This window comes from Sprattus sprattus, assembly GCF_963457725.1.
Source record: "Sprattus sprattus genome assembly, chromosome: 17".
NCBI classification, from domain to species: Eukaryota; Metazoa; Chordata; class Actinopteri; order Clupeiformes; family Clupeidae; genus Sprattus; species Sprattus sprattus.
In genome coordinates, this window is record NC_137915.1 from 18376701 (window position 1) to 18389658 (window position 12958).

At 45.3% G+C, this 12958-nt stretch overlaps 1 protein-coding gene across 1 annotated transcript in view; it reads right to left on the reverse strand.

The window, feature by feature from the left end:
- The window catches only part of lama1 (laminin, alpha 1), a gene marked incomplete at both ends in the record, with an annotated part of 52885 nt that overhangs the window by 19181 nt on the left and 20746 nt on the right, over nt 1–12958 (reverse strand). Inside the window, 16 exons of the mRNA XM_080854764.1 lie at nt 1170–1313; nt 1699–1932; nt 2249–2385; nt 2677–2857; nt 4375–4481; nt 5429–5640; nt 6284–6370; nt 7069–7196; nt 8090–8200; nt 8450–8561; nt 8953–9167; nt 9368–9469; nt 11179–11334; nt 11553–11693; nt 12089–12246; nt 12706–12811. Of these exons, the coding sequence (XP_080710890.1) occupies nt 1170–1313; nt 1699–1932; nt 2249–2385; nt 2677–2857; nt 4375–4481; nt 5429–5640; nt 6284–6370; nt 7069–7196; nt 8090–8200; nt 8450–8561; nt 8953–9167; nt 9368–9469; nt 11179–11334; nt 11553–11693; nt 12089–12246; nt 12706–12811 (2331 nt within the window). The remainder of the gene's footprint in view (nt 1–1169; nt 1314–1698; nt 1933–2248; nt 2386–2676; nt 2858–4374; nt 4482–5428; nt 5641–6283; nt 6371–7068; nt 7197–8089; nt 8201–8449; nt 8562–8952; nt 9168–9367; nt 9470–11178; nt 11335–11552; nt 11694–12088; nt 12247–12705; nt 12812–12958) is intronic.

Below are 12958 nucleotides of genomic sequence, written 5' to 3' on the forward strand. Positions count from 1 at the left end.
GTCAGAAGGAAAGAGAGTGAGAGAAAGAAAGAGAGAAACAGGCAAACAGAGAAGAAAAGAAGGAGAGCAAGTGGGTGAAAGAGAGAGAGAGTCATGCAGACGAAGGGAAAAAGAATATGGCAGACAGAAATACCAGAGCGATCAAGAGAGGGAGACGGAGAGAGAAAGAGAGTCTGTGTAACTTCAGATGTACTGTATGTACAGACAGGCTTATCACAGAGACACTGTGTCTGTGCGTCCTGAGACGTCTGGCTCTCGCTATCTCAGAAACATTAATAAAGCGCACACACTGAGGAGCTCAGATCATATCTCCAGTGGAATTACAACAGACAGAAGTTAATAACACAGATAAACTATTCATCAGACTAATTGCTGAATCCACACATCAGATGAGAAAGCCACATAGCATAAGCATGTGCACAGGGTGTTACACAGAAAGTATATTGATCCAAAATAAACCCTGTTAAATGCCTAATTGATCAGATACTGAAGTTAAAAAAATCTAAATAATGTGCTAACATTAAATCTGGTTGTCAGTGCGATGGCATCCCCCCACCCCCACCCCCCAAATAAAAAAAGATGTTTTGTCTCTGTGGTGGCATATGTCTGCACCAAAATGCTAATCTCTATGTCCTTGGGACAGGCAGGCATAACAGAGCCATGACTTATGTAGAGGAAGGCCACCAGAAAAGAACTCTCTTCATTATGCATCTGAGAAAAGAGCCCAATCAATGCCTCATCGCAGCCGATAGAGAACCTTACCCCAGAGCTGCCCTCAGAGAGCACTGACATATTAACACTTAGAAAAAGCTGAAATAGCTCTTAACAGAACTGGGCCATTCACTGCAGCAAGAGTGCAAAAAGATGTTAAGGATACTGATTATGATGATGTGACAACACAAAAGAGAGAAAGTGTGTGTGTGTGTGTGTGTTTGTGTGTGTGTGTGTGTGTGTGTGTGTGTGTGTGTGTGTGTGTGTGTGTGTGTGTGTGTGTGTGTGTGTGTGTCCGCTGGTGTGCTCTGGCATTAATCAACAAACACTTTCCCCCTCAGTCTTAACAGCATATAAAAATGAATTCTATTACTTCATTATTAGTGTCTGTGATCAGTGAAAGTACCCAGAGGCGTCCTCAGTGCTCTATACAGCTGGAGGTGGCCTCACTCACTCACCGGCACTCTGACGAGGCCCCCCATCTCCTCGCAGTCCGATGAGACCCCGAAACAGAAGCAGGGGCTGCAGCCGGCCGGGTTCTCAGCAGTCAGGCCAAACGTGCCCTGCGTGCACTCATCACATCCTCCTCCGCCCACGTTGGCCTGGCAACCACGAGGGACACATCAAAATGACAAAAGGGTGTCTACCAACTCAACACCAACTTCTTTACTTATCAATTTTCAGTTTTATGTTTACTACTAGTGGTCTCAAAACTTCAGTATTTACTTTTTCCTTAGTCCCATGAAATTAAAATACATGGGCTTGAATTTGACATTCATGAGTTATATGACTAGTAAATAAATGAATGACATTGTCAATACATGGGCACTATCAAAAGCAGTGAAGTGAAGGTAATACTATTCATCATTGAGTGAGACCATAGTTTTACCATTTTTCAGTGGAGCTGTCATAAGTGTCTATAAACCCTGCATATATTAGCTGAGAGAGGAGGAGGTGATTATGGGATTTGTAGTCCAGTATCTGCACCTTGCACATGCAGCTGCCCTGCTCTTCACAGCCACACACGCCCAGCTTCTTGTCACAGAATTCCTCCTGTGTGCCATTGATGTTGCAGTTGCATGCAGTGCATTGTGGGAAGTTCTTGAAGCCCATGGCGCAGCGGTCGCATCTCTGGCCGTCAAAGGACTCCAGACACGGGCACTGGCCAGCGGTGACATTACACTGGGAGGATGAGGAGCCTGCCCCACTGCAGTCACAGGACTGGAGAGAGAGAGAAACAGAATGACAGGATTATTTAAATGTGTGTGTACGTGTGTGTGTGTGTGTGCTTGTGCGTGTGTGTGTGTGAGTGAGTGCATGTGTATTCATTCATATATTTGTATCCACAAGCATGAGTGTGTGTATAACATCAGTGTGTATGTTTCTATCTGTGAGTGTACCTGTTTGTCTGTCTGTGTGTGTGTGTGTGTGTGTGTATGTGTCTGCATGTCCATGTGTTTCTGTGTGTGTGTGTTACTGTGTGTGTCTGTGTGTGTGTGTGTGTGTGTGTGTGTGTGTGTGTGTCTGTGTACTCTACCTTGCAGCCGGTCATGGGGTTGTGTCCCCAGTAGTTCTCCTCACACATCTCACACTTGTCTCCCTTGGTGTGTGGAGGACAGATACACTCCCCCGTCTCCGGGTTACAGTTGCCATGGGTGTAGGCACAGTCACAGGCTGAGGAGGATTACGGAAAACAAGGACAGGGATTTCAAAATGAATTTCTGAATTTTGTCCCAAATATAAAATAGAAACTTTCTCGACAAACACGGTAACAAATCCTAGTAGATTTGTCTTCAATGTCTGGACTCAAATGCAATGTAGTACCGTAGTACTGGTACAGTAAATATGCTAACTGTTTCTCTTTTGTAGGTCATATGCTAAATGACCAGTGAATACAAATAGGTGTCTATATCAGTAGACACAAAACCGCTAAGTGTGCACTCATGTTGTGAGTGTGTGTCTTACGTGAGCAGCCTCCCTCCTGGAAGTTATAGTAGCCCTGCTGGCAGCGGTCACACTTGTCACCCGCGACACCCGTGATGCACTGGCACTGTCCCTCCTCGGCACACGCCACTGAGGTGGATCCGGATTGGCTACAGTTGCACGGGACACACCCCTGGCCGCTGAGAAGGCCATGGAAGCCCACCTGTGAGAAGCACAGAGACATTTTACTCATCTTACTCACAGTAATCAACAACCATGCAGTCAAAGTGTGATCCTGATGATAAATAGGTCTATACAGACGCTACTAATCACAGCAGTTCTCCCACAAGGTTGCATTGTATCCTCAGTGTAGGCTTTTCTACACTCTTGGCAGACAGTTAGCGACTAGCTTTTGTGTTAATGACCATGATGACTAATGACTGTAATCATTCAAATAAAAACACTGAAGCCAATAAGAACCGGGTTTCCATTTCACACTATGGGTGATTAACGCGACGGAAACGCCACGTTGACTGCTCAGCTTTCGGCTGCTATGGAAAGAAAGTCAGAATGATCGATAGAAATTCAGGTATTCCCGTTCTCAATGCGGTAGGGACTCGGACAATGCAGGTTACTTAATTGAATGGAAATACACTGCAGATACAGAGACCACTCCTTCTATAAGGGTTTTTCAAAATACTCTTTCAAAAAAGTCATAGATAGATTTGTAGGAGCTTCATAATGAAACCTCAACTGACTGAATCAGTGGCTGCCTCTGGGCCACATCAGGGTAGGGACCAGAATCACCTGCTAGCTGGGAAGACCTCTGCACAAGTGGAGGACAAATCTTGCACACCAAAAGAAGAGCAGAGCTGTATGTGTGTGTGTGTGTGTTTGTTTGAGTGTGAGAGCGCGTGTGTGTGTGTGTATATGTGTGTGTGTGTATGTGTCTGTGCCTGAGCATGGCGGTTGTGGAGGGGTCATTTATTACTACCAAACCACGCTCCAACAGGAATATTTATCTGCTCGCTTCAGCTGAGACACCTCATTCGTATTTATTAGCCCACTGTGCCAAACGCAGCGCCATCCCGTCCAAGGAGGCCCCAGTGGAGCTCCTGGCAGCCTGGGGGTCGCCTGGCACCTCTTACCCCGGCCCTCAACATCTGACACCGGGCAGCCACGAACATCTGCAGCCCCCTTAACTCCTGCGTCTCTATCCGAGCACTCTGCCAATAACACCGGGCGCCTCCGTCCGGCCTCTCCTACTGACCAGCCGAGTGTGAATAAACAATCTGACCGTGCTAATGGAGAGAAAAACATTTGCGCAAGCAGCTTGTATGACCAGCTGGTGTCTGCTGGAACGCGGAAGCAGAAAAGCATGGGTTCCAACTACAGGCCTAATCAGGCAGGCTGTGCATGCCGCCCAAAATATTATTTAGATAGACGGTAAAAACCCACAGATGAAGGTGACATGTGGAGGAGCAGCGTCAATGACAATCAGCGCTGGGCTGGAGGAAGAGCACTCTGTGGTACCGGTGGACCCGGATGGATGAATAAGAGTACGGACACAGAAGGTACTGGATCTAACAAACTAGATCTAAACATGCCCTATGAACCTCTCTCTCTCTCTCTCTCTCACACACACACACACACACACACACACACACACACACAATGGCATTTTGGACTTATGAACCACACACACACTCACACACATATATTCTCGGGAGCTGAACATACCTCGCACCGGTCACACTTCCCTCCTTCCACGTGGTGTCTGCACTCACACTGGCCCGTCACCACATGACACACACTGGCCAATGACCCGTTTCCATGGCAACCACAAGCTAGACGCAGAAACACAAACATAATTATGCAAGTAAATTAAACTAATTAATCATGACAAAATTTCAGAGCAGACTGAAGATTTTGGCTGCACACATGTCTCTTGGGATGAGACTGGCAGTTACTCTTGCTGGCCTATAGGTGACAGTATAGCTCAACAACTCAACAAAATGCAGCTATAAAGGAGCCATGGCTGTTGATTGTTTACTGGTGAATCAATTAAACACTTCCTTTATGGTAGAGTAAAATAAGGGTGTACACAGTGTGTATGGTATATACACACACAGATTACACTTTGCTACAAGCTCCTGAGTCGCGTGTAAGTATGTGGTGGATTTACATTAGAGGATTACATTGACTCACATGACCAAGGATGGAACTAATGCTACTTTATAGTAGTTAGCCTACTTTCACTCAGGATGACTGAGCCTGCACTTTGGCCTGCTTATGGCTAACGCTTTTATCCACAGCACTGGCTATGTCAATCTGCCTTTCAACATGAATTCAGCTCATTCAGTCAGTCTATCAATGAATCAACACATTAATACCACACAGAAAATCTTTCTATATTCATTAATTGAACAATAACACTTTTATACATTTATTGACAGCAGGCTGTTTCCTTGTTTCCAGTGCTTTTGCAATGCAATGTTTTAATCCAATACTCTCTTACTTGTTCCTTGCCCTGAATCTAATTCTCAAAATTAATAATATTTTTTTATTCTACAGTACTGCCAACCTGGAGTAGATAATCAGTAACCTCTTAATTAATTAAGATATTATTAATACGATAATAACAATCTGTCATTAGAGTGCATTTACATTTTTTAGAGGTGACTGGCTTTCAGGAAGCTTATTTATAATGTTAAACATATTTGGTATGGACAACTTTTATTTCCGAGCTATTGTCTTGTTTTAGAGTTGAGCTGTTTTTTTATATATCACTTACCCTGGCAGTTCTTGGCCACAACGGCGTCGCCATAGTAACCGTCGGCGCACCTCTCGCAGCTCCGTCCTGCACTGTGACCCACGCACTTGAGGCACTCCCCGGTGCTGGGGTCACAGTGGCCCGGCTCCTCGGGGTCCACGTTGCCGTTGCACTGGCATGGGACGCAGCCCTGCCCGGGGGCGGTGGGGTCCCCGTAGTAACCGTCCGCACACCTGCAGAGAGTGGAGACGAGCGGAGGAGAGGGAACATGGTGAGCGTGGGAACCATGCCAACCACAGATACACAATGAGACAGAAGGACTGAGGGTCATTCAGTCTCTTACTGTTAGTCATGCACATGTAAAGTAAGATCCTGATTGTACTTCATATACATAAAGTGTGCATTTATAACTGATACAACATTAACTGATACAACATTATTGAAGTTCAACTAAGCAGTATGTCTCTTGGGGTCAGTGTGTTGATTATTATTGGTTTGGCTCGTGTGGTTTTAACTCAGATGTGGAAGAGCAGCTGCAGCTCATACAGTAGGGAGTGTAAGTAAGTGTGTACGTGTGCATGTGTGCATGTGTGCATATGTATATCTGTGTATGTGTGCACAGGTATATGTGTGCAGGTGTGTGTGCATACGGATATGTGTGTGTGTGTGTGTGTGTGTGTGTGTGTGCATGTGTGTATGTGTCTAAGTGTAGGTGTGTGTATGAGTGCATGTGTGTGTTGTGTGTGTGTGTGTGTGTGTGTGTGTGTGTGTGTGTGTGTGTGTGTGTGTGTGTGTGTGTGTGTGTGTGTGTGTGTGTGTGTGTGTGTGTGGGTGAGAGAGAGTGTGTGTGTGTGTGTGTGTGAGTGTATGGTTTACCTCTCACACTTGGGTCCAGTGTATCCTCTCTGGCACTGGTCACATGTCACCTCTCCTGAATTCTCCACAGAGCAGGTGGGGCTGAAACTACAGGAGACGAACATTATGAATATTTGGCAAGGGAATCAACGGCAGGAATTTCAACATGCAAGTTAATAGTGTTCATTTCAGTTCAATTCAACTCTATAGAGATCTTGATTCTGCAGAATAATGTAATTATGCATTTCGTATAGAACTGTCACTTGTATTGAAAGGTCAAACCTTGGTGACAGTTCTTGGTTTTTGGTTTAACAGGACAAATAGAAAAATATCAAGATACCTCCTATAGTCAATCACTCTGTAACACTCTGTCTGTATGGCATGGAATATAGCATTTACACGTCCCTCTGTGACACTCACACAGTCACACACTCACACTCACACACACACACACACACACACACACACACACACACACACACAACACACACACACACACACACACACACACACACACACACACACACACACACACACACACACACACACACACACACACACACACACAAACACTAATATCCGGATGCCTCGCTCTGACTGGTTTAATTCTCCCCTTGTGAAAAGCTGTGTGATGCCAGGAGCAGTAGCCTGAGATATTGGCTGTCCTATCTGGTGCCACTGTGCAGAGCTGCAGACATCTTAATTGAGGCCCCAGACACCAGCTCTATTCAGACGCTAGGACAGACAGCACCCTGGAGAAGGTTACGGAATGAATGGTGAGTTCCGAGGCGGTCGGCGGAACTCACTTGTTCGACGCCACAGTCAGCGGGCAGGCGCATCTTTGGCAGTCCTCAGCGGTGCCCTCGAAGGGGTCGCCATAGAAACCGGGCAGGCATTGGTCACAGTGGGGCCCAGTGGTGTTGTGACTGCAACCCTGGGGAAGATTTAGCACGGCCGAGTAAGATAAAACATGGACACACACACACACACACACACACACACACACAAAAGAACATAGACACACACATACTAACACATATAAACACACAAATACAACTCTATTTTACCCATGCAGTCCAAAACTGCATGCTATGCACCACAGTAACCTAGCAACCTCTATGCTGTAGTATACATTGTTCACTAGATGACAATCCAGGAACAGCACACAAATTATAACTACACACACATGCACTCTGCTCTGAGCCTCAGACTGTGGGCTGCGCACCACAGAAACCCCAGGGCAATGGATTGCATTACAGTAGCACTTCTATTAAGCTGTGTGGCAGGGCAGACATTATCAAGCGAGACACGATTCCCTACAGAAAAATGTCAGGGGGTGTGGGAATTTTGGGGGGGGGGGGGGGGGGGGGGGGGGTTGCGCTACCCTTTTCAAAGTGCATTCATCTGGTGAATGTGCGTCGACTGATAAAATGTTTTCCAGGAGATAACACAGTCGTATCCTGTCCTAAAGCCTCTGAGAGTTGAGTGCCACATATTCATCAGATACCTAATACACGTGTCACATTGAGGCCAGCACCAACAGTCATACATCAGATGCTCTGTGCAACTAGACAGACGCGGAGCCCTATGGGGCTGGGCTTTTGGAGATGACAGGGTCAAGGTAAACATCTGGAAGAGGGTGGTATTTATTCAACACTGATGCCCAGAAAAACATCTAGGGTGCTTATTCAAGACACTTTAATGTGACGTAAATTAGTTAACACAGTTGGCACAGACTGTGCAGTGCAGGGATTTGAAGACCTTGGCCTATAAAATTGTAACTGGTTAATAGAACATAATAGAACAAACTGAGACGAAGAAACTCACCATACATACGCCGTGGATGTCACACTCTTTAGCGTGGTAATTACACTCACACTGGAGACAGTTTCCACCAAACAGGATCCCATCCACACGGTAGAAGCCAGAGATACAATACTGACAAAAACACAAGAGGTCGCAGTGTATAACGCAGTGAAGAAACACTAGGTGTAAACAGGTGTAAATATAAGAGTCAGAAGGGTCTACATAAATGAATTGTCTTTTAACATCTATCTTTCAATTGGCCTTACAACTAATGTAATACCAGTTTAATGAACTGAGGCTTTGGCTTTGGCCATGCTACCATAATTCTATGTCAGTCCCACTGGTGCATGTGCACCCTGATCACATGACATGGGTGCCTACCTCACAGGACGTCCCCGAGTAGCCCCAGGGACACTCGCACTGCTCCACACTGATAGCCTGCAGGGAGCTGGAGGAGTTACGCTTGGCTGTGTCCAGAGAGACCTGACTCAACCTGAAAGAGCACACCAACAAATGTATCATCGTCATCGTGTAATAAGCTATTGGCTTTTATCTCGTGTTACATCTCTATTGTACTAGATTATCAAGTACAAATACAAAACAGAGAATGGTGATCTAACGTTTCAAAGTGTCATTCTAAAGATAAAGGTATTTATTCATCAGATTCTGAAAGGCCTTTGTAATATGCTGTTGGATTGTCAGTTCAAGTCACAATTACTGTATTACACAAACAAAAGCTAGCATCAACAAAGCTTTTCTTCCTTCCTGGACTTTTTGAAATTGTCATCTGCATTTTGGAAACATGATGCCCTCCGCATGGTAATGTTTAGATGATGTAATGTTAAGATGATATAATGTTTTCAATCTCTGCTTGAGCTCCTCACCTCAGGGCCCCCTCGGTACTGGTGTTGAGGTAGACTCGGACCCTCAGGTTCGCCACGTCGGCCAGAACCGTCATGAGCTCGTCCCTCTGGACGCGCCGGCCCGTATGCAGGTCCACAAAGCTGTGTGGCCCCACCTCCACAGACACCTCCTGCTCCCGCAGAGGAGTCAGAAGCAGGCGGCGGGACGGGGACTGACGGAGGGACCGCCCGTTGCCCTGGACAGACAGAGACAAAGAAACAGAGAACAGGGGACATCAGATAATGACACTGAATCTCTAGCTGTCCCATTTCAGCACATTTTTCATTTTTTTGTATTCCATACCATGGGCTGCCATCATTTCTGTCTGATTACTGATGGGACTTTCCTTAACCTTGCATCCCATTAAAGCTGCTTATTCTGTATGCTTCAGCTTACCTCAATAATCAAGTCAAAGTGAGAGGGCAGAGTCTTGTCCACGTTCTCCACGGCAATGTCATACGCCACGCTGTATTTCAGGAAGCCGCCGTATGAAGTCAACTACCAGGTCAAGAAATGGAGACACTTAGCAATGCTTAGCAACCAACCACACACACACACACACACACACACACACACACACACAGTCCCACATCAATTAAGTAATGAACTTAATATGTGAAATAATAGGCATTCAAATTAATACTAACCATATGAATTACAATTGAAACTGTTAATGTAAAATACACCATGACTTACTTAAGCCTCTTTAATTGCTTTAAGTGTAGTTTGGTGCTAATACACACTGATTAAAGTATCTACTGGACACCCTGCACTGTACAACATTAATCTTATCCAGATGGATTGAGACCCTGCAGAAGGGCTTTCCCAGGGATAATTGCTTTCGCTGGCACGACACCCCTCATGCCCAACCCCCCCTTACATTACTAGCAGAAGTAATCACATAATTTCACTTCATCCATCACCTGAGGGGAAGGGGGGGGGGGGGGACGACTGGGTACAAATATTAGGTTGGTGCCAACAAGTGTAACCTAATTATTTTTTAATGTAGAGGAGAGTGTAATTACAAGGGTTTTTTAATGAATAAGGTCGGAGGGAGAGCAAGGATGGAGAAAGAAGGATGGGGACGATGAAGGAAAGGGAAAAGGAAGAAGAAGGCTGAGATGGGGGAAGTGAAAGACGAAAAACGGATGACATAGGACAAGCACTAACACAGCATGTGGTTGGGTGGGGAAAATGAAGGGTGCAAGGAAGAAAGTAGGGATACGATACAAACAAATGTTTGTTGTGAAGCGTATAAAATCTGTTTTCCCCCACGCTAGAACATGCTCTCCACACTGCAGCTCTGCAGTTCTGTCATAGAGGATGACTGGAGCCCTCTCTCTGAAACTCACACAGTCCCTTTTAACCATTCCACTGATGCCATCACTGTTAGAAAGCTATGTTAAATCAGCATATACACTTTAAACCACAAATGCATTATGGGAAATTGTACATAAATTAAACAGTATTTAACTGCACAACTGATGCCCTGTATATGACTGTAGTACATCTCACAATCGCATTGTGGAATAAATACAACCTTTTACATTCCAACTGCATCAATTACATGTTCCCACAATGCAATTGTGATTTACAGTAATTGCATAACAGTGCTACAGTACTATCACATAAAACTGATTTTGACAAATGATGTAACAGGAATTATTATTTTCTTAACAAAGTTACCTGATGTGCCCCAATGTCAATCACAAATGCAACGGACATAATTGATATAACCACAACATGAGATGTTCCGCAGTGATTCTGACCAATATCTGCCAGTAACTGACTGTTTCACAGGCAATGTTCAACAGTGAAGCCTTTTTATGTGACTGCTAAACCAGGCCTTTTAAGCTGAAGATGGCTATGCCCAGACCCGTGTGGCCTGATTTCTGTAGAACATAGCTGTTCTTAGTATGGGCTACAACAGAACAGCTGACCATAAACCTCAGGTTCTTTAGTTCAGCAAACTAGAGGTCAATCAGGATTAGCAGCCTAAAAGGAAACACTTGTAGGTTCAACCAAAGAAAGGCTGAATGAAATTGCTTTTATCACCTATGCAACGACGGCATGGCGTTACAGTATATAACATTGTGGCCTGGATACACTATATAAGGAGGAACCCATGGGTATTTCTGCTCAGCTTTTGTAAATGTACTCTAAAATCTCCATTGACTTAACACCTCAGTCGACCTCTGAACTCTCACCTTGTTTCCCAGGAAGCTCTCTGGCGCGGCCCAGGTGTAGAGGAAGCGGTAGGAGGTGACGTTGCTGGGGATGATCAGGTTGTCCTCGATGAGAGGGGCCGTGTAGATGGAGGTGCTCGGGGTGGTGGGGACCAGCCAGCCGTCCAGGTGATCAACCTGTAGGCAATCACACAACCAAACTCAGTTTGTCAAGATGCATGTGTGCATGAGAGTGTGTGTGTGTGTGTGTGTGTGTGTGTGTGTGTGTGTGTGTGTGTGTGTGTGTGTGTGTGTGTGTGTGTGTGTGTGTGCGTCTGTGTGTCTGTGTGTTTGTGTGTGTGTGTGTGTGTGTGAGTGTATTTGTAAATGTGAGTACATGGATGTGTGTTCATTACCTGGGCTGTGGACCACAGCAAGCTCTCACACACGTCAGACACGCCAAAGCAGAAGCACTCAGTGCAGCCCTCCGGGTTGAGCCCCTGCAGGTTGAAGAAGCCTGGCTTGCACAGGTCACAGTAGGCTCCCATCACGTTGGCCTAAAGACAGAGAAATATGGTTGGGCCGAAGCTTCATACTGCGGATATGGTTGTTAGCTAAGGGGTGCTGTGTGGGTGCGAATCAGAAGCTAAATCATAATCACATCCCAGGATTAGGTTAGTTGAGCAGGTCTAACAAGAGTCTAACATCATCAGCAGAGTAGCACTGCTCAGACTATTCTGCTATGTCAAGTCAATAAAAAATCAAATGTGTCCAAACTGATTCTTGCTGATGCAAGGAGCTGACTCTTCTCATCTTCTCACACAACTGATTTGCAGATACATTTTCATTCAGGTTCAGATTAATTCAGATTCAGAATCAGATTCAGGTTCAGGTTCAGATTCAGATTCATTTTCATTCAGGTTTAGATTCAGGCTCCTGGGTCTGTGCTCACCTTGCAGACACACTCGTCGCAGGGGTCCACGTTGAGACTGCCATCCAGACTGCACTCACAGCGCGTGCACAGGGGGAAGTTCCTGTAGCCGAAAGCACAGCGGTCGCAGCGCTCGCCAGCAAAGCCCTCTTTACACGGACACTGGCCTGGGTGCAAACCTGTCACAGGGTCATAGTCACAGCAGAAACATCATTATTTGCATTTCCTTTTAGACTTTGTTTGCTCAGCTAAAGAAGCCCATGCCTACAGTGAGCAGGTGATATACATTTTTAATCTAATCTAACGTTTTTAGTCTAATGTTGAATAAAAAATCTAACCTTGATATATCTAGGCTCATGTTGCTCTACTGAAACTTTACAGTCAGCACACTTATAAAACAGTCAGATGCACACAGACAAACATCAGAGCTCAGCTTAGCAAAGACTACTGATATACTATATATAGTTATGAAAATGTTTTCTACTTGTGTTGTCTTTTTACATTTTTGTTGGAAAGGTATTTGACCAGTAATCCATATTGAGAACAAACCTTGCTGTGAAAAAGCTTGTAGGTCATTTGAATGCAAATGCACAATAGGCATTATGAATAACCAACATTTGACCAGCCTGTTTACTGACCTTTCAGTGGGCTGGCGTGTTTGTCATCCCTGATGCAGGCTGGCGAGTGGGAGCCTCGCGTGTGGCAGTTGCACTCCACACATGGGTTATCAGCGTACGGAGACACCTGCAAGGGGGAGACGATCCACAACATCACACGTATGGACACACTGTTAATAACCATCACCGTACCAGGAAAACCTAGCAGGGATATTCCCTTGAGAATGTATTAGGATGACATGACCCGGTAATGACCATGACAGACATGACAGAC